At 40.6% G+C, this 22,611-nt stretch overlaps 1 protein-coding gene across 1 annotated transcript in view; it reads left to right on the top strand.

Moving 5' to 3' along the window:
- Positions 1-22,611, top strand: part of LOC128369243 (E3 ubiquitin-protein ligase RNF31) — a 51,190-nt gene that overhangs the window by 10,179 nt on the left and 18,400 nt on the right. Inside the window, exons 4-14 of the mRNA XM_053330247.1 lie at positions 5,238-5,294; positions 5,609-5,816; positions 6,997-7,186; positions 7,330-7,463; positions 8,088-8,260; positions 9,238-9,471; positions 13,693-13,878; positions 14,019-14,159; positions 14,252-14,437; positions 20,206-20,412; positions 20,502-20,675. Coding sequence (XP_053186222.1) covers positions 5,238-5,294; positions 5,609-5,816; positions 6,997-7,186; positions 7,330-7,463; positions 8,088-8,260; positions 9,238-9,471; positions 13,693-13,878; positions 14,019-14,159; positions 14,252-14,437; positions 20,206-20,412; positions 20,502-20,675 — 1,890 coding nt within the window. The remainder of the gene's footprint in view (positions 1-5,237; positions 5,295-5,608; positions 5,817-6,996; positions 7,187-7,329; positions 7,464-8,087; positions 8,261-9,237; positions 9,472-13,692; positions 13,879-14,018; positions 14,160-14,251; positions 14,438-20,205; positions 20,413-20,501; positions 20,676-22,611) is intronic.

Below are 22,611 nucleotides of genomic sequence, written 5' to 3'. Positions count from 1 at the left end.
TTATATTTGGGTGTGCCAATATGTGTGGATATCCCAAGGGCGTAACAATGGTGTTGACATTGGTGGGGACATAATGTGTGCGTATGTTGATGCTGTTTAGCGGGCGGGTCTGGGGGTCCTCCCCCAGGAAATTTTGCATTTTTTAGATGCAATTTCCAGCATTTTAACCAATTCTGGGGTGGATAGTCCCAAATCCCTTTTGATTCACAGGGGACAAGATTGACAAGATTGAGAATTGGGTTTTTTTGGTAAGCAAATCATTAAAGCCACCTGCAGGCGAGTATTAAACAATGTTATAAGAGAACTAGGCCTTGTTGATCCATGGAGACATAATCCTAAAGGAAAATACTTTACCTTCTATTCTAACCCACATGGTAGTTATTCGAGAATAGACTTTTGTGTGTCAAAACAAGAGATACATAAAGTCAGGGACTGCAGTATAGAGTCCACAACTATAAGTGACCACGCTCCTGTCATACTATCCCTTGCGCTGGGCAGGGAACCCTTCTTTAAGTACTGGAGACTCAATGTGTCAATTTTATCAGATGAAAAGGTTGTCAAAGAACTAAAGCAAAATGTAATGGAATACTTTCACATAAATGACAATGGCAAGGTCTCACCATCGATTCTATGGGAAGGAGGAAAAGCAGTCATAAGAGGGAAAATAATAGAAATAACTTCCAGGTTGAAAAAAGCTTGATTGGAACAGCAAGGAAAGCTAGAAAGCAAAATCAGAGAGTTGGAGTTAGGACATAAAAGAACATCTAACAACTCTATTCTCCTCGAATTAAAAAAAACGAGACGTGAGTTAGATGAACTTTTAACATATAAAGCAGAAGGAGCTCTTCATTTTATAAATCAAAGATATTATGAGATGGGCAACAGAGCAAGCCGGTTACTGGCATTCCAACTGCGAAAAGCTCAAACAAATAGAATAGTCACAAAAATAAGACATCCCAGTTCAAATTTAATCATGGCTAAGCCAAAAGAGATAGCGGAGGCCTTTGCGGAATATTATAAAAACGTATACAGTGACTCAGAGTCTAATCTCACTGAGACCAAAACACAAGAACTCTTCAAAAAACTATGTTTACCAGCATTAAAAGCAGAAGAAGCATCTGAAATGATAAAACCAATTTCATCACAAGAAATAGCCAACACTATAAAAACCCTTAAAAGTAACAAATCCCCAGGTACAGATGGCTTCTCAGGAGAATTTTATAAATGTTTTGCAGAAGAGATAACACCAGTACTATGTAAGGTTTTTAACTATGCTCTGTCAACAGGAAACCACCCAGATACTTGGTCGGAAGCCATAATTTCCGTGCTACATAAGGAGGGCAAAGATCTGACTTCATGTGAGGGATATAGACCTGTCAGCTTGCTTTGTAATGATTTAAAACTATTAACAAGCATACTAACACAGAGAATGCAACAACATATAATTAAATTAATCAAACCAGATCAAACAGGGTTTATCCCGGGGAGACAGGGGGCCAACAATATCAGGAGAACATTAAATCTTATATCATGTGCTAAAAACAACCTCCAACCTACCATGCTGCTTAGCCTAGACGCACAAAAGGCGTTCGACTGTGTGAAATGGAACTTCTTATATCAAACATTGGAGGTTTTTGGGTTTCATTCAACGTTTATAAACTGGGTAAAAATTATTTATAAAAATCCCAAATCACGGATCAGAGTCAATGGCTGCTGCTCAGACTTTTTCTACCTCAAAAGAGGAGTCAGGCAAGGAGACTGCCTGAGTCCGCTGCTGTTTGCTGCAAGTATTGAACCATTAGCAGAGTCAATAAGACAAAATAAGAACATAAGAGGAATAAAAGATGAAGGGGGCATAGAACACAAAATATCTTTATTTGCGTATGATTTATTAACATATGTAACGGAGCCCTCCACGTCTATACCAGCTCTACTAGATAATTTGAAAGATTATGATGAAATATCAGGGTATTTGACAAATGAAGCCAAATCAATAGCTATAATGATCTCAGGAGACTATCCAGTGGAACTTAAAGAAAACGTCCACTTTAAATGGATCGAAAAAGGGTTTAGATACCTGGGTATAGTTATCACTCCTAGTACAACACAGCTATTTGAAGCTAACTATGGGAAACTGATAACTGAGATAAAGGAGGACTTGGCTACAATGGCTAGATGGGAGATTTTACCATTGACTCTGGTGGGAAGAGTAGAAGCAGTAAGAATGAATATACTGCCAAGATTGTTGTTCTTGTTCCAGTCATTGCCTATTGTGATTTCTGGAGCTTTTCTAAAAAAAATTAGATAAAATTATGTCGAAATTCTTATGGCAAAATAAAAAAGCAAGAATTAAATACAAGGCGCTTCTCAGTAAAAAAGAAACGGGAGGGTTGAATTTACCTAATTTAAGAAATTATAATTGGGCAGCACAACTCAGGATCACTAAAGAGAAAGATTCAGTGTGGGTGGAGATGGAGCAAAACGCATGTCAAAATACACCTTTAGAATCACTCCCATTTTTAAACGAAAAGGCTCAGAGGAAACTCAGGATGGGTAACGAATGGATTAAAGGAACAATGAAAATCTGGTCAGCAGTACGAAAGAAGCTGAAACTGTCAAGATCTGTAGGCAGGGCTACTAGAATAGCAAAGAATCCAGACTTTGTACCATCTACCATAGACTCAGGGTTTAACAGATGGGCTGACAAGGGACTAATATATATCGATCAAATATTTTTCTTAATTACAGGAGAGTATGTTCTTTCTATTTCTTTTTGTATTGTTGTTGCTCTCACCTGTAAATTTCCTCTGCTCCGGGGCTCGCTGTGCCATCTCACACTTGAGACAGCAAGGAGTCCGTCTGCAGACGACTGAATAAACTAGAGAAAGACAAGGAACGACTTTGTGCTTCATGATAATAAATATTGCCAGAACATACGTCACCGTCAGAGTCCGGTGGGTCCTATCTGGGTCCTACTCTGCTGGAGACACAACAGCTGATTAAAACAAGTTTTGCAAAATAAGTAAGCTCATGCTGATACTACAAAGACATTCTTAAATAGCCCAGACTAAATGTTGGTTGTTGCTCAGGAGGTAGAGTGGTCGTCCACCAAGTGGAAGATAGGTGGTTTGATTCCCGGCTCCTCCAGTCCATATATCGATGTGTCCTTGGGCAACATACTTAACCCCAAATTGCTCCCGTTGCTGCGCCAACATTGTGAGAATGTGTATGAATGGTTAGTTTCCTCCTGATGAGCAGGTTGGCACCCTGCCTGGTAGCTTTAATAATAATGAATTTAATTTATATTGTACTTTACATTTCAACAATCTTAAAGTGCTACAGAGCAGAAAAAAATAAAATAAAAAAGGTTAAAAGGAGAACATATAAAAGACACTTTTATATGTTCTCCAAAATGCTTTAGTAAAAAGATAAGTTTTTAGGTCTCTTTAAAAAACATCTACAGTCTGTGGGGCCCTCAGGTGGTCAGGGAGGGCGTTCTACAGCCTCAGGGCTGCAGAGGAAAAGGCCCGATCACCCATGGTGCAGAGCTTGGCTCTGGGGGCTTGGAGGGTGTTTATGTTTTTAGAGTGAAGGGGGCGTGAGGAGGTCTGGGAGTTGAGGAGTTCCTTAAGGTATAGGGGGGCATGTCCGTGAATGCACTGGTGGGTGAGGGGGGAGACTCAATTCTGAGAGTTGAAGGGATTTTAGGATGGGGGTGATATGATCATATTTGCACACCCTCATCAAGATCCTGGCAGCACTGTTCTGGATATACTGCAGTCTCTGGATGCTCTTGCCAGAGATCCCGAGTAGGAGTGCATTACAGTAGTCCAGTCTGGAGGAGACAAAGGCGTGGACGAGCTTCTCTGCATCTGCCAGGGTGTATGAATGCGTGTGAATGGGTGAATGTGACATATAGTGTAAAATTGCTTTGAGTGGTCCTAATGACTAGGAAAGCGCTACATAGGTACAATCCATTTACCATTTACCTTAGAAGTTGTAAGACATAATTGATTGGTAGTGATACTTTAAGCAGACTATTGTGTTTTAATTAGTATGATAGGTGTTCAATTTAATAATCACTCATGCAGCCAGTTTAAAAGGAGAAAATTACTTTGCTGTTTTGTGCCACTGTGTGCATCACTTTGAACATGGAAAACAGAAGGAAAACTAGAGAGTGGTCTTTAGAGTGGACATCAGAAGAAAGGTAATAGCCAAACATGGTCAATGTCAAGGTTACAAGACCATCTCTAAAGAGCTTAATGTTCCTGGGACCACTGTTGCCTATATTAAGAAGTTTAATCTTAATCTCATCTCTGGATGTGGTTGCAATAGGAAAATTGGCCTTCAATTCAGATCCAAGCTGATCTTCAAGTTTAAGGTACAATGGTTTCAAATGACGCCATCTGTGTCTGTCTGAATGAAAACGGGCTCCATGGTAGAAGACCAAAGAATAAGCCACACACAAAAAAGCCACACTGGACTTTGTTGAAAATGCATGTTGACAAGTTACAGTCCTTCTGGGAGAAAAAATGAAAAGAGAAGAACACCATGCCTACTATTAAAGAGGTTCAGTGATGTTTGCTTTGCTGCCTCAAGCACATGGTGCCTTGAATCCGTGCAGGGCATAATGAATCAGAAAACTATCAAAGTATTTTGCAGTGAAACATATTGGCCAGCATCAGGAAGCTGTGCCTTAGTCACAGGTCATGGGTTTACCAGCAGGATAATGACCTCAAACATACATCAAAAAGCTTTCAAGAGTTGATGAGAAGAAAAAAACAGTCCTGATCTGAATTTCATTAAACATCTGTGGAAAGAGCTGAGACTTGCAGTTGAGAGACAGCACCCATCATACCTGAGAGAACTGGAGTAGTTTGCTAAAACCTTATTCACAGTTACAGAAAGCATTTGACTACAGTCATTGCCTTCAAAGATTGTGCTACAAAATAATAAGAGTACAAATAATTTTGCCCATGACATTTTCATTATCATCATATTAAATAATCTTAAATTGTAAATCAAAAGCAAAGATATTAATTGTATTCAATGTGTAATAAAGAATGATGGATACAATATATTTTTGTTAGTTTCAGCTTGATACTTTTTTTTTCACAAAACATGGAAAGGTACCGATATTTTCGGCCATGTGTGTATGTATACATGTCACATGACTTTTTTGAAATAGTATTAAGTAGTAAGAATTAATAATAACTTGCAATTTTGTTTGATCCCAGGAGGCTCATCCCCATCCGGAGTTCTATGAGAGAATCATTCCTACACTGAGACACAAGGTAGAGTCCACCATACTGTCCACATACATTTTCCACTTGTTGGCCAATCCAAGCTGTTGCCAAATTCTGTCAGATACATACTAATTAATTATTTAAACACACTAAACCACTGTGGTTTGAATACTGCATTAGATCACTCCCCATTTTCTGTCTTTACTATCCTGCTACTTTTGGTGGTTAGGAGAGCTTTGCCTGATGAAACCATGTTGTCAGGTGAAATAATGGTAATATCCTGAATGAACCATCATTTATTTTGAGGTTCATGATGACCTGAGTCTCCAAGTCATCTTTCACCCACTCTTCTCTCCTCTTAGGATGTGGGTCTGAACACAGATGCTGTGGTCTACCATGCCTCCTCTTTCTCCTCTACTTCATGTCGCTCAAATGGTCAGACCAAGTCTTTAGCCTTTCCACTCCACCATCACTCGGCTAAGGAAAACAGCCATGGTCATTCCCTGTCCTCCAACCACCAAAGTCTCAGGTCTATTCAGGTCTTTTACACATCCCCAAACAAACACCCAGGTGAGGAGAAAAAACACAGCTTCACTACATTTATTTGTGTTTATGTCCATTTTTTGACAGACATCATACTGTTGGACCAATTACTGTATAAAACATACCTGCTAATTGAGTAGTTTCGGTTCAACACTTTGAGACATGACTATGGTTGAGTCCTATATTCAACAAATATCTGTAGATCATTTAAGGCTGTATTGTGTAGGGTGTTAATACAGTGTACACTGTGAAATACAAGGTGCTGCTATATGTTGTATCAGTAGTAGTAATAGAGTTTTTGTTTGTTTGTTTTATTTATTCATTTATTTAATAGTGTCTACTACACCACCCCAAGGAAATTTGAGTGTCAAGGATCCTAGAAAAAAGAAGGGTTACACATGCTTTTTTAAATGGAAGTCAGGAAAATACAAACTAGCACTGCAACCAATGTAATGCAATGTAATTCTGTATATTGCAAGAGGGGGCGTGTTCACCTGGAAGCTTTGAAAGACAGTGAGCCAATCACCCTAAAGTCAATCCCATGACTTTGTTGGTAAAGGGTCTTGAAGATAGGTAAAGACTATATTGACAGTCTAAGTGAGGTCGAAATAGATCTTGATCTACTGGGCAATATGTATCTAGAGCCCTACTGATCACAGCTGATCAGACACCAAAAAGAAAAAATTAGCTGGAGGCCAGATAAAAGTGGCCTAAAGTTAGCAAAATAAAATCAAGCCAGCTGACCTGAAGAACTGGATGACTGTGTCATTATTGTGTTGTGTGAAAACTGCATTTCAAAATCTTCCATTAAAACTAAACCTCAATGGTACATATAGCATTAAATGTAGAGATATCCCTGGGCAAAAGTAACAACCCCTAATACATCCTAATACAAGTTAGAATTTCATTTTTGCACACAATAAACATATCAAATGAACTGGGTAACAAGTGTACAGTGAATGTGTATGTAGCATGTATGCTGGAGCTTAAACAAGTGTGTTAATGCAATCAGAGTCTACTGGAAATTAAGTTAAGTATGCTACAGTAACTTACAATACCATACAGTTGTATCCTAGAAATAAATCCACAGCCAATGCCTCACAAGTTCCTCTAGGAATAAATTCAAAGGCTGATGCCAGGAAAGAAAAACATTATGTCACAGAGTATCAACAGAGTCTAGAAGCAAGTGTGTGGTTCTATGTTTCAGAGAACTGCACTATCTGTGGAATATTCCGTATCTCTGTCCACTGCCTCACTTGTCTCCAAGGACTGTGTTCAGAATGTGACAGACTGTACCACTCCTACCCTGAGAGGGCCAACCACCGTCGAACTGCTGTTGCATCATCGTCGTCGTCATTGTCATTGTCATCATCATCCAAAAACAGGAACAGTCAAAGGTCAGGATCAATAGTTTTGGCAATATAAATTGGGAATACATAGTATACAAAGTGTGCCAGCTGACTCATATAACTCATATGATGTATGGATGTATATTCTATCTACACAAACTGATTCAACAACCCTTCTTTCTATGTTTCAGTTCTTCCGCCTGGCATTGCTCTCACTGCCATAAAGTCAACTATATCCAGGATGTGCTGTGTGAGGATTGTGAGCACCCTCGTTTGGAAGCAGTCAGTTCTACAGCAGATGAATCTCAGCCTGCCACCATCACTGGTCTGTTGTGTCTGTTGGTGCAACCCACAGTTTCAGTATCTCATCTTCTGCATTCTACTACCTTCTAGTTTCTTCTAGGATATCAAAGCTCACACAAAACCAATTAAATATGTAAATCTATGGCATCTACCCTTCACTCATTACACCCACTAACATATTGGAAAAAGCTGTTAGGCCTACCAACATTGTAGTATCCATCACATCCATCAGTATGTACTGTTAGTTAAATGGTCCTCTCAGACACCTTTGGGTTCAGGTTGCAGACGTCTAGGGAACTTAATTCCTTCACTGTCATGTAAGAATTACTGTAAAACAACTGCTGGATTGTTGAGTTTCAGTGACTTTAAATAGAAAAAAGACTGACAAAGGTAGAGAGACAAAGCCATGATTTTAATACCAGCTTTTGATCACTTGATCACATTTGATCTTGAACCCTTTCATTGTCACTCAGTGCTTTTGGAACAAAAAAATTATACTTTTACATAAAATTAAGGACATTATTGGTAGCTGAGTAATGTGAAGACAATGAACTGATATGTGTGTGTGTGTGTGTGTGTGTGTGTGTGTGTGTGTGTGTGTGTGTGTGTGTGTGTGTGTGTGTGTGTGTGAATGTTTTCCTCTCAGAGTGGCAGTGTAAGAGCTGCACTATGCTAAATGCAGCTAGCAGTATTTTGTGTGAGGTGTGTGAAAGACCTCGCTTGGCAACACGACCTCCAGTTACCCCTTCACACCCTCCCATCACACCACCCAGACCACCAGCACCTGTCCTGGGCATGCCTGGTGACCCTGACAGCCAGGTTAGTCGATGTGTGTGTGAGAGAGAGAGATGCTCATCCAGTCTGTTGGTTGTTCTGCCACTTTAGTCCAGACTGAAATAACTCTACAGGATGGGTTATCATTTAATTTTGTACAGTCATTCATGGTCCCCAGATGGTGAATCCAAATGATTGTAGTGATACTCTTCCTCTAGCACTACCAACAGGTTAAAATGTTCACTTATCCACTGAAATATTTACTTGACCTGACCACACCTCATTTTGAGACCAACACGCCCATAGGCGCACAGACTGGTGCAAGTGTATTTGCTATTTAGCCAATGTGGGCGCAGGGCGAGAAAATGACAACTGCACCGGGGGAAACCAACAAAGGCACACGCGCCATCCGCTATACGCCGATCACAAGATGAGGCCCTTTGTAATGTTGTCACAAAAAATCATTCAGTGAAGTTAATACTTAAGAGGAAATTAATTATGCGTTGATCATATTTGTTTATAATTTTATTCCAATCTTGTTATGCATCATGTAATTATTACACTAGGTTACAGTCATGGTTTTGGATGTAACATTTCTAATGTAGGTAAAGATGTGGTCACGTTTCCTATTCACTCCCATTGAATGGGTTGGGGTTAACTGACCAATTTATACATGCGCTTTCTGTTTCAGTGCAATGGCCAGCTTTTCAGCATATTATTAGTCATTTATGTGGAACTTTAGCAAAACAAAAAACATAATCAATGAGTCAGTGGTACAGTATGTCTCATAACTTGACAAAGCAAAGCCTCTTAACTGTGTTGGCTTATAAAGGGTTTGTAGTTAGAAGTGTTCAAACCTTCAAAATGTGAATTTAAATAATTTGGTGGGTTAAACTGCACACTCTTATTTTGTATGATTTTGGTGACTCAGATGTAAATAAGTGTGATCAAAGGTCTGTGTGTGCAGTAAACACAAATCATTGTGTAGTTTGTGACTCTCTTTTCTGTCGGTCTCTCCACAGTGGGTGTGTCAGTTCTGTACTTATGTGAACTACTCTCCTGCTATTGTGTGTGAGATGTGTGACCTGGCTCGTCCAGAGCCTGCACCTCTGCCTGTCAAGCTCCGCCCTCCCTCCCCTGTCAGACGGGTCCCCGCCCTGCCAATCAAACCCAAAGAGCCTACCCCTGAAGACTTGGACTCCTGGAGGCAGAGGCTGATGAAGGAGGAGGGGCTGAAGCTGATTCAATTGATTAGGGCAAGTCACACCCCTCACTTGTCACTGTCCTGTGATTTAGACTGCCTTAAACCATATGTCCTTTTTAATTTTAACCCAGGGTTACAAATATGACATAATCATATGTCATGGATGTAGTCTTTGAGAAAATGCAATGCTGTCATCATGAAACAAAACTTTTGAAACAAAATAGTGTAGTGCTTTGGTAGAGTTGTTACTGTATAATCATCCCTGGTTGGACTCTCCCCCACTCTCTCTCTCCCTGTTTCCTGTTGGCCTTTATGCCATGTTTTTTCAAATAGGGGCAAAAATGCCCAAAACTAAATCTTAAAAAAAAAGAAAAAAAAGAATTGTCCCACTTGACAAAAGCTTTCCTATGATAACTGTGTTCGCAGCTGATGTGCTGCAATTCACACATCAGGCTTAACAGTTGGGATTGTGTGCTACCGACACTATTTCACCTGACTAACAGCATAGCACACTAGCCTTAAGGAGTGAGTAGAACAGAATAGCATGTCCTTCCTTAGGTGGTGAGAAGACGTGTCTTCATTGCATTCGTCTCTGCCATCCTGTTGTGTCCAAAGCCAAAACAATGTCTTTTTCTGTAGCCACAAGCTTGATTGCTTCAAGATGTAGTGCTTTGTAATCTATTCATGATGAATTTTAAAGTTGAAAAGCTGCACTTGGATGCTACGCCACGTCACTACATGAGCCAAAGTTACCAGTGTCACAAGCTGGAGGTTGTCATCCACCTTCACTCGTCCTCAGCAGTAGCCTCCTCTTCTTACCCCTGTTCTCCACTCAATCATTCTGCTCATCTGTTCACACTCTTTCCTCCTCGTCTTCTTTTGGTGGTGAACTGTTCATGTTATAACTCCAACCTTTCTGTTGTGATTTGATTATTTCCTGATTGACCTCTGACATTACATGGATTGACACATTAACTGAAAAGGTGGTTTTGAGGATGACGGTAGCACTTCTTGCACCTGCCTTACAGTAGGCCTGTTGGCAATTAAGATCATGTAACCTCCAATGAGAGCGGCTTTTTTTCACCATCAAGAGGGTAGTAGCTGGTAGGTTGGTTATTTTTTGTTTTTGTTTTTTATAGATTGCTAGATTGCCAGTCCAAGCCTGGTCCAACCTGATGTAACTCTGTTATAGAGATTTTGGAACATCATTTCAAACATTTGTCTCTGATTCTGAATGAAAGTAAACACTGAAACTAGCCACTAGTAGCAGCCATCTTGACTGATCTAGTGTCCTTTGGGGCAACTTGCCACTTTACCAAACCACCCTGCATATTCATCCACATATGCCAGTTTGCTGGTGTTCTTTCAGTCACTGCTCTCCTGACACATGCAGAGGAAAACGTTTGCTGCAGAGTGGGACACACTCAACAAATCTACATGTGTTCATGATGACAGTGATCACAGTTGTGTAACTACAATATATGAATTTGCAACACAAATCAACAGTGTCACCCTGGAGACTGTTTCAGCTCCACAAAATCAACTGAAGGAAAGACCTTAGGCCTCCCAGACCAAACAATCAGCTCTCCACATGATAAGAAAATATGAGTGTGTATATATGAAGGATCACAGTATTGACCAGCAGTAGTCCATGAAAGCTGTACACTGTGTATCTTAGCAGTGGAACGGTTCATTTAAAAAATCCGTCCTGTTTAGTACGCTTGTCACGGTTTGGGGCATGCATGTATTGTTTGGTTTGTTCAGTTCATGACATGCTCAACGTAAGTCTTGCCAGTAACCCAGTGAGGTTTTTTTTCACTTGGTACGATGCAGAGGCATTATTATTATTATACGTGGGACCTATGGAGGATGGAGGCTTTTGCTCCGTTCCAAGCTTTCCAACAGTACAGCACCAGCAGCTACTGACCTGAGACAGCCTCACCATCTCCAGATACAGGTTGACTATAGCAAAGCAGCCAAACTCCACAGTAACACCAATGGTAGGATACACAAACATGTGTGGACCCAAAATATCTCTACAAAGTAAATATCTATAGCCTTTTATTATTAGCACAGTGGTTGATCTGTTACGAATAAATGATCCCATTTTATGTTGACGTGTGTCCTTGATCTCCTAAGGAGATTATTAGACAATGGCTGTTTGCACCCCTGGTGCAAATATCAATGTATGCTAATTGCACTCCAGTACAATTAGTAGTGGATGCTATTTGTACCCTGGTATATATAGTAAGTGTTCTATTTGCATCCGTCTTGGTGCAAATATCAATGTATGCTATTTGCACCCCAGTACAATTGGGAGTGCATGCTATTTGTAGACAGCTGTGTGTGTGTGTGTGTGTGTGTGTGTGTGTGTGTGTGTGTGTGTGTGTGTGTGTGTGTGTGTGTGTGTGTGTGTGTGTGTGTGTGTGTGTGTGTATGTGTGTGTATGTGTGTGTGTGTGTGTGTGAAAAGAACAACATAAACCGAACCGAACCCAAAACCATGATATGAACCGAACCATGTATTTTGTGAACCGGTCCACCCCTAGTGTATCTTGTAATTTTAGCCTTGCAATTTGCAAACTTTACAAGCATGAACTGGCACTACATGGAATAGTAATGGAAAGCTATTCACGCACATAAACGTGAAGCCAACATGCTCTGGGTTAGGATTTAAAAATTTTTTGATGTAGAAATCATGTTTATTTGGAAAGCTGTAGAGGGTTCAGCAGCCTGCCCAGATATACAGTCCCTATAAAAAGTATTCACCCCCTTGGATGTTTTCCCCTTTTATTGATTTTATAAATTGAATCATGGTCAATATCATTTGGCTTTTTAAAAAAACAATTTACAAAAAACAACTCTTTAATGTCAAAGTGAAAACAGATTTCTACAAAGTAATGTCAATTAATTAAAAATATATATTGTAAAATTGTGATTGCATAAATATTCACCCCCTTTAAAGTAAATGAAATGATTCAATAGAGGTCCAGCCAATTCTTGCTAATAGTGAAATGGAGATCACCTGAGTACAGTGAATGTGTCTCACGTGATTCTAGTATAAACACCTGTGTCTGAAGGTCCAGTCACTGGTTCATCAGTATCCCTGCTATAATTACACCATGAAGACAAAAGAACACTCCAAGAAACTCACTCACACGTATTGAAAAGTAGAAGTCAGAGGATGGAACCAAAAAAAATCCAAGTCACTGGACATCCCCTGGAGTTCAGTTAAATCCATCATTAAGAAATGGATAGTATGGCACATGTGTAAATCTGCCTTGAGCCGTTCTCACAAACTGAGAAACCATGCAAGAAGGAGACTGGTGAGGGAGGACACCAACACACCTGTGACTACTCTGAAGGAGTTAGAAGCTTCAGCAGCTGAGATGGGAGAGACTCTGCTTACAACAACTGTTGCTATATTAACAATTGCCACAAACACCATCCCCACCATAAAGCATGGTGGTGGCAGCAACATGATGTGGGGAAGCTTCACAGCGATTCAGTCTGCAAGAGAATTGTGGCATGGGAGAAGATTTATTTTCCAGAAAGACAATGACCTGAAGCATACAGTGAAAGCTACACAGAAATGTTTTAAAGACAACAAGGTGAATGTTATGTAGTGGCCAAGACAAAGATCAGACCTCAGTCCAATAGAGAATTTGGGGCTGGACTTGAAAAACGCTGTTCATGTGTGATCCTCTTGCAACGTGACAGAGCTTGAGCAGTTTTGTCAAGAAGAATGGAGTAAAATTGCATTGTCCAGATATGCAAGCCTGATTGAGATCTATCCACACAGACTCAGAGTTGTGATTATGGCCAAAGGTGTATCTACTAAATACTAACTTGAAGGGGGGGAATATTTATGCAATCATTTATTTTACATTATATATTTTTAATTAACTGACATTACTTTGTAGAAATCTGTTTTCAGTTTGACATCAAAGAGTTCATTTTTGTAAATTGTTTTTTTTAAAAGCCAAATGATATTGACCATGATTCAATTTATTAAAGCAATAAAAGGGGAAAACATCCAAGGGGGTGGATACTTTTTATGGTATTTTTATAGACACTGGACGTTGTTTTGAGTGAGTTCTTGTTTCCCCGAACTTCTATAACAAAGCTTGTAAGTGCAAAGTTAGCCTGACCCTTAAAGCCAGCAGGGACACATTCATGGGATATACATGAGGCTGAAATAACTCGAGCTGAAGTAGTAGTAATATAGTGCCTGAATTCTAATGTATAGCTTCTGTCGTGTCTGTCTGTGTCAGGATGGAGAGAAGAAAGGAGTCAGTCCAGAGGAGGTGTACACAAGCACGAGGGTGGCTGGAGACAGCAACATCCTGCCCTGCAAGTGGTTAAAGACGGAGCTGCCTCTGCTGTTAGACCACATCAGGATGTTTGTGGCAACATCTTCCCTTCAGTCTATATCTGACAAAACCCCTCCAGAGCACACAGTCAGTATTGTCAGCTTCTGTCCAACACACCCATCAAAGTGTGTTTAATCACACCGTTTATGTTCTTCTGACTGTCACTGTCCGTGCTGTTTTCTGCCCTTGATGGACCACAGAACAGGTCATGTGAAGGTTCTGCTGAGGGTTCTGGGAATGAGGTGGTCCCTACCAAAACAGAAAGTGTGGTCCAACTGTCCAGAGCAGAGGCCAAGCAGGCATGGCTGACAGCAGGGGGAGACACTGAGAGAGCTGCTGGACAAGCTCTGAGAGACAGACTCACCAAGGTGACAAAAGATTTCTTAATAACATTTCTAGTGATGTACAAAAATATCACTGCAGCCTTACGTATTTCTTTTTCTTCACCCCACCCTCTCAGGTAAAGGAGCTGTATTCTCTGGGCTTCAGTGATGAGGCTCGCTGTCATGAGGTTTTGAGACAGAGTGGTGGAGACCTGAGAGGGGCCCTGGCCCTATTACAGCGCCCCCTTCTGGAGCCCTTTCATGAGCACATTTGGAGTGACAAGCCAGAGCCTCCTGTTGACATCCATCACCCTGACAAACAGGTGAGACCAGCATGGACAACCAACCTGCATCCAAACACAAGACATCTTTAATTCTGTTATCAGTCTGGTATTTAGAATCTGATGGACTGTCTCAGTCATCTGTGCTCTATAAGATCATAATAACACAGGATTTCTCCACATTAAGGCCAAGAGGGTTCATATGATAAACGACTGTCTGAAATTGTCATTTAGACTCTCATTCCAATTAAGTGAATCCAGCTGAATTGACAAAAATCATTAACAAAAATAAAGCTGTACACTGTGTATCCTAGCGGTGGAACAGTTCATTTAAAAAATCCGTCCTGTTTAGTACGCTTGTCACGGTTTGGGGCATGCATGTATTTGGTTTGTTCAGTTCATGACATGCTCAACGTAAGTCTTGCCAGTAACCCAGTAAGGTTTTTTTTTCACTTGGTACGATGCAGAGGAAATATTATTATTATACGTGGGACCTATGGAGGATGGAGGCTTTTGCTCGAATTTTGCTTGAATTGACAAAAATCATAAACAACAATAACAACAAAAAGTATTAATTATGTGTGTCCATGTGTGGACCCCCACTGAAACTCACTCCCAAAATCCCTCTGTGACTACATTGACCTCATCAAATTCAAATCACTCCTCAAGACCCACCTTTTCAAATCTGCTTTAATGTTTGATTGTTTTGATTTATTTATTGATTGTTGTTTTATTTATTCTTCATAGTTTTATTGTGTTTGATTGTCTTCTTTGAGTATTGTTAAAAGCTGATGTGTTATTATTATTGATATTATTATTATTGTTATCTAAAACTCCTTTGGTTAAAGAAACACATCATTCTTCCTGATATCAATTGTTGAAAAGGCTGTCTAGGGCTAACCATTAACCAGTAGAGGGTGTACTGTAGCTGTCCTGCTTGGCAACAAAGCCAGTTTTGCTAGCAGCAAAGAAGAGAGCGTTAGACATGCTTGTAGGAGCTTTCAGTTGAGCTTTTTGATGTTCAGATCTAGTTTTCCAGTTCAAGAGGATTGTGTGCGTCCATTTGTCCTGTAAGTAGGTTTCAGTTTGATATTGTGAAACATAATTAGTTTGAGTTAAAGGGGCTAAATGCGATTTCAATTTCACCGCTAGACGTTGCAGCTCTGGACTGCGTGCAACCAAAACAAAACTAGCTAAGGGGTACACCCCCCCCCCCCCCCTCCTTTCCGCTCGCCTCCCCCTCGCTCTCCATCCGCTCCTCCTCCTCTACCTGCCTGTTTTCAGTGAAGCACTTTCCATCCGTGATGAAACAGCTGACTCAGGACACAACGGACCGTTGTGACGTAAAGTAACGAAGTAAGTAATACAAGCGAGAGTAACGTATTAGTAACGTATTTCTAAAGTAGTGTAACAGTTATTAGCTTTCCGATGCTAACGTTAGCTAACTGCTAGTAGTTGAAAATTAACAAGCTGAACATAGTAGCCAAGCTAACAACTTCACATTGATCATTTCTGTTGGATTTTATGAGCACTGCTGGCTAACAGACATTTGGGTTTTTGTGCAATTGTGAAAATATTGACCAAGATGTGTGTTGCTAGTGTAATGTAGCCAGAGTCTGGTTCATCAACTGTCTCTAAGGTAGCTAATGCTAAGTTTGTTCCTTATAAAATTATAATGTTATATTATAATTGTTGCTGCTGTCTTCATAATTGATAGTTTGATGTTGGTTTTGGTAAGGGCAGCAGCAGCAGCATCATGTCTGCTGAGGCAGCTGCAGAGTGTCTGCCTCCTCAGAGGAGCCGGTGTGAGCTGCTCATATGATGAGAAGAAACAGAGGTTTGTATCATCTGTGTTTCTATCCATTTGAAGTAAATTGTAAAATATCAACATAGTGTGAAACGCCAGTTTTTCCAGTGTGTCTACATCATGATTTACTTTTCAGTGTACGTGTTGTTCATCTTTTACAGAGCCTGCTTCAAGACTAGACCCTGGAAAGAGCCTTTTGGACCTGAGGCCAGGGCTGGTTTATGATGCTCTGATGATGCAGCAGGGCCATCATGATGCTCAACTGCCATGCCATACCTACCTCTGACATCTGCAGAAACATGCACCCCAGATTTACAGGAACATGCATCATTTAGAGATCAAAGGCAACTCAGTCCTGTTCAGTAGACTCCTAACATGTTTAATTAATCATTTATAATAATTTATGTTCAGAAGTTATTGTTTAGCCTATTATTCATTAATGAGTAAACAAATATTCTTCAAAAAATGATGTGTGGATCTGCTTCATTCACTAATAATCTAATTGTGAAACACCATAAGTTTTCTGCTTTGTGGTAAACAGTACATCAATTTACATTTCACTAGTGTATGGTCAGTGATTGAATTACACTCTCTAAGCAGTAGTGGACTAAGCCAGTGTTATCTACAGTGTTACAAAGGATAATGTTGAAATGGATGAAGCATGAATATAATCTCAAATAATTGGTGAGCAGTATTGCACAGTCAATTCCAGAAAACAATCATAAATACTTTTTTTTTTTTTTTAAAGAGGTATACATCACCTTTCTCTTTTTGCTGTAACCATCTGGACAAAAAAAAGGTCAATTTTATTTGTACAATCTACACTGAAGTTGAAATGAAAACAAAACTCCACTGTCATACACATTGATGTATTACAGTTCTGTTTTAACATCTCAAATGTGGTTTACTGCCCCTTCAGTTTATAACAAACATAAGACAATAGATCAAAAGCAAATCAAATTCAGAAACAATGACAATAATGACACCATGTAAGGTTTATGATCAGTAGTGACAAAGTAGCAGCATGCAAAGTGTAATTCAGTATGGTTTGTCCGCTTTTGTGGCCTGCTGTGCTCAAAGCCACTGATGAGGACGTGATGAGGACAAGACGGAGAGTCTGAAGAGTAGCTACTGAGGCCTGTACTACGAAGCTGGATTTTCTCTTATCGAGGTAACTTAAGGGTTAACCCTGGGTTTTCCATACTACGAAGCTGGTTCACTTCTTACCGGGGTAAATCACCATGGTAACTTATGCTGAACGGCTAACCTGCTCCGGAGCAGGTTATGTTCTGGATAAGAGATCAATGAGTACAAAAGCACCACCTCCTGACCAATCAGTTCTCTTAGAAATGACCTGCCCATTCTTAAAAGATCCTGTCAACATTGGTGCGTGGATCGTGAGAGGAGCGCTTAGGAGAGAAAGAGTTTTTAGTGATAGATGCAATTTTTTAATTGACCAAAATATATATTTAAAAAATAATCATTGAGGCATGTGGGGGATATTATTCTGTAGGTTTGACATCCTGAGATCAAAGTGTCAGGGAGCATAATAACTGTATTTATTTATTGTAATTGTAAAAAATTGACGAAAATATATATTTGTAAAGTAATCCTTGAGGCACATGAGGAATATTAGTCCGTATGTTATACAGTTGGTTTGAAATCATTCACTCAAATGGTTGAAGCGCATAATAGGTTTGTATTTTGAATGTTGAATATTAAACTAACTTAATGTCTCTTATGAGAGGAAGGGCACTGAGGAAGCGCTCTGCCCCAAACGTCTGTGCCGTAATAAAGTGACATTGAATGATCAGAGTGCTGTCCGTTTATATTGTCTGATAAATTAATATTGTATGATCTCATGAATTTACACATTAACAGAGTCAGCAATTTTCTGCCAGCATTCCTTCCTGGCTTTTGCTGCAGCAACAGTGTTGCTTTTGGCCTGGATGATGTGTTTGAATTCTTCATATTTATGAAGAATAATTGTCTGCTCCTCCATGGTAAAGTAGTCTGCTCTGCAGGGTTTCTCCATGTTTGTGATTGGTCAGATGCTGCAAACACCTCCCCTTTATGTGAGCGCGCAGAGATCCAGATTGGAAAACCCTGGGTTGATTTACCGAGTTGATAACCAGCTTCGTAGTACCGCTTATCCTAGACTGCGAATATCTGGATAAGTCAACCCAGGTAACGGAGAGATATCCTGGATAGGTTAATCCAGCTTCGTAGTACAGGCCTCTGGTGTTATTACTTCCATCACACAGCATCTGCCAGTCTGCCATGGTGGAGTAACTGCAGTATTGGGCATTATGACCTGAGGAATGCAAGACAAAAAATGTAACCTGCGTATAACATATTTCAGAGCTTTAATCTAAACAAACCCAACATGACAGACAATTCTCACATTTAAACATTTCAGAATTGCTAAACTGTCAATTACAATAAACTTCTTCAGTTATAGAAAACACAAGTAGTTGTCAGACCAAAATGTCTCTCATCTTTATCAGAGTAACAGTCACAGTATTTCATCACCAGTCCAATAGCCTGTTTATTATTTTTAGGACAAAAATATCTTACTTTACATTTAGTCAAAAGTTTCTGAAATAGCAAGGACTGGTCCAGTGAAGCATGGTTAGCATTATTATCATCATCATCATCATCTATGTACTGCCCTGACAGTATTACAACTAACATTACACAAGCAGGCCATACATATTTTCATACTCACTTCTCTCCCTTTGTGCTATAAAATATGCGGACAGACATAAAATGTGATAACACACAGCACTAGTCGTAAGCATTCCTATTCCTTCCTCTGTTACTATTTTACGATGCTTATTGCTAACGTTAGCCACATGGCTACCAGCTCAGACGTATGGCGGTAGCTCGCTTAGCTTAGCTCGTTTGTGTTAACAGCAAAACAAAACCGGGACCAGTCTGAGTAGAACTACATTATATCCAACACTACATGAGTTACACACAGTCCGATTATTCGTCTTTGTCTTTCTCATAGAGGAACAATAAACTTAGAACCATCTTACTCACTGTAGCTGCGGCTAACTCCAGTATAACACACACACACACACACACACACACTTTATATTCTTTATGTTTGAATGCTAGCTCGCTCCATGGCGGGATCATACCTATGTTCCCCGGGTCCTATGTTCCCCGCTTTGTATGTGACCGGGGAACATAGGGATGATCCCGTTTGCTAAATTAACATGATATGCGACATAATGTCTAACGTTAGTCTAACACTAACTAAACAGATATGTGACTGTATACACATAACATTACTTACTGGTCCAAGAGAAGAAGAGCTAGCTCCGAGTCAAAATGTATCCCTTTTTCTTTTCGCAGGGCTCTCCGCCTCGGAAATGCAAGGCCAATGTTAACCTGGGTCTTATTCCTCTCTTTATCAGAGAGTTTCTTGGCAACTGAGCATGGTCTCTTCATGGGGGTTTTCCTCCGCCAAGTCCGCAGCCGGTCCTCAGTGGTTTGATAGGGGGGTGGCATTACGGTCCCGGTTATATAGGGGGAGTGGGTTAACGGTTCCGGTGGAGGAGAAGAGTCTCACATGCACTAACATGAACGCACTGCCGGCTTCCAAAACAGAGGCTCCAGAACAACACACACAGAGGGCGTGTGACGTAACTCTCTACTCCAGATGTAAATACACCATTAGTGGTTTACATAGCAAAAATAAAATTCCTGAAAGCTAATAAAGCTGTATTTCGCATATAGCCCCTTTAAAGTAGTAAATAGAGAGTTAATGTGGTAAACCTTTAAGCTAATATTTGTTCACTAATTACCCCTTTCTTGTTGTATTATGAGGACCCCCCACCTCTGGCAGAAATAAAGAACTCTCTTTGCACTCCACGGTCTGGTTATTGAGACACACCAGAGCCCTGACCGGACTCTCCATAGCGATCCATACTCTCCCACCACCCACACCCCAACACTATTTTTCATCAATATTTCATTCTTTTGTCCGTTTCAGCGCATATGTCGGAGGTTACTTGCGGTGTATGATCTTCCTAGCTGGGGCCGCTGTGAGCTGGCACTGTCACTGCTTCTGGAGCATAGCGCCCCCTACTCCCTGGAGGATGTAGTACAGGCTGTACGCGAGTCTCATGATAGGGAGTTCATCAAAAGGGTGCTGGCTAAAGAATGTCCAATCTGCCTCTCTGTCTTTCCTCATAGTAAGGTATTGAGTCCGTTTTTAGGAGTGGGAACTTATTGGTCTATGTGGAGTGTTTGCACTTTCTGACTTCCTCTCACTGACTTTTCTCTCAGATGCAGTCTCTGACTTCCTGCCAGTGTTCAGTGTGTTGTGGTTGTTTCCAGCAGCACTTCACCATCGCTATAAGAGACAAACACATCAGAGACATGGTGTGTCCAGTCTGCTGGGAGCCTGACATCAATGACCCTGAACACCTCAACAGCTACTTCTCCACCCTGGACATCCAGGTAGGAGGGCACAGAAGAAAGAACACATTTGGACAGTTGTAGATTGGATTATATCATGCCCATAAAGGACCACCAGTGTATGTTTTAGCTAGTTTATCAAAGAATATCATACACTGGAAGATTTGCTTTATTACAGCTTTGAATCTTATTTCCCTATGTCTTACAGGAACACAGTTGGAAACAAACAACAAACAGTTAATTCAGATCATTCATGTACAGATTTATTTGGAGATGAAAATGAAAGTGAGAACAGCTGAACATTCATTCATCTCTCTATTTCTCCTGTTATTCAAATAAGTTTGGATAACCTGGTTTGTTTCTGATCATGTGACTGCTCATGTTTGTTGACCTGTTGGACTTCTTTTTAGTGAAGTCATTGTGTTCCCAGAGCTATTAACTTGGTGAGTACAATGATAGTGTTTTTAATAGAAAACTATAAAATAAGTAATAAAACAATTAATTTTAATGTATTCAGTTTAAGGTTTGATTGTATTGTTCCTCCCTTTCAATTTCTGTATGGAAATCTATTCTATAGACTTAAACTTTTCATGATGTCCTTTATAAACATTATGAGGCTTATTTCAATCAAGTGTGGGTGTCACCTGCTATTTTGATTCATGTACGTGCTGGATGGAAGTAGTGATTATTGAATATACCTGTGTGGTGATTATTTATATAGCCAGTCACATCACTGGCCTCATAGCTCTGAAACAGTGGAGCATGACAACAGTAGCTCATCAAATGAAAATATGCTTCTTCAGGAAATCATATAGGTGTCAGGAGGTGTCTGGAGGTGTCTAGAGGTGTCTGGAGATGTCTGGAGGTATCTGGGGGTGTCTGGGGGTGTTTGGAGGTGTCTGGAGGTGTTTGGAGGTAGGGCTGGGCGATATGGCCTAAAAAAAAAAATCCCCGATTTTTTCACAAAAAATCCGATTTACGATTTAAATCGATTTTCTCAACAGCCCCCAAATTCAGATGCAGATGACAAAGAAATAGTTCAAGAAATACTTGTTTATTTTTATTTCTCCCTTGGAGTTAAAGTGCAATCAACAACAACTAGCCAAAAAGGCAATATGGCAGGCCCTGCCATTGTAAACTGTGAAAATGTAACATGACATGTAACCGTACATAACATTCAACAGCATCAGTTATCTGTACATGACAGCATAGGGTGCTTTTTTCTAAACATTTCTAAACATTCTTAGCCAGGAAGACAAGCCTATCTACCACCTCTGGCTTTAGACATGCCCGGTGGCATGTAACAATGCCCCCCCCCCCCCCCACACACACTGAAAACCCTCTCTGAGGGTGCACTTGTTGCTGGGATTGAGAGGTATCTTTTTGCCAGGACACTTAGCCTAGGAAAATTTGGTTGGTGGCGCTTCCACCACTCGAGAGGATTGGTGTCTGTTCTGGAGATGTCTAGAGGTGTTTGGAGTTGTCTAGATGTGTCTGGGGGTGTCTGGAGGTGTCTGGGGGTGTCTGGAAGTGTCCCGAGGTGTCTGGGCGTGTCTGGAGGTGTCTAGAGATGTCTTGAGGTGTCTGGAGGTTTCTTCTGAGGGTGTCTGGAGTTGTCTGGGGGTGTCTAGGGGTGTTCAAACGTGTCTGGAGGTGTCTGGGGGTGTCTAGAGGTGTCTGGAGGTATTTGGAGGTGTCTGGAGGTGATTTGTGGTGTCTTGAGGTTTCTGGAGGTGTCTGGAGGTGTCTGGGGGTGTCCGGAGGTATTTGGAGGTGTCCTGAGGTGTCTGGGCGTGTCTGGAGATGTCTTGAGGTGTCTGGAGGTGTCTGGAGGTATTTGGAGGTGTCTGGAGTTGTCTGGGCGTGTCTGGAGGTGTCTTGAGGTGTCTGGGTGTGTCTGGAGGTGTCTTGAGGTGTCTGGAGGTGTCTAGAGGTGTGTGGGGGTGTTTGGAGCTATTTGGAGGTGTCTGGATGTCCA

This window comes from Scomber japonicus, chromosome 12, assembly GCF_027409825.1.
Source record: "Scomber japonicus isolate fScoJap1 chromosome 12, fScoJap1.pri, whole genome shotgun sequence".
Taxonomy (NCBI): Eukaryota; Metazoa; Chordata; class Actinopteri; order Scombriformes; family Scombridae; genus Scomber; species Scomber japonicus.
Note: the sequence above shows the minus strand (reverse complement) of the source record. Positions and strands in the feature narration are given on the sequence as shown.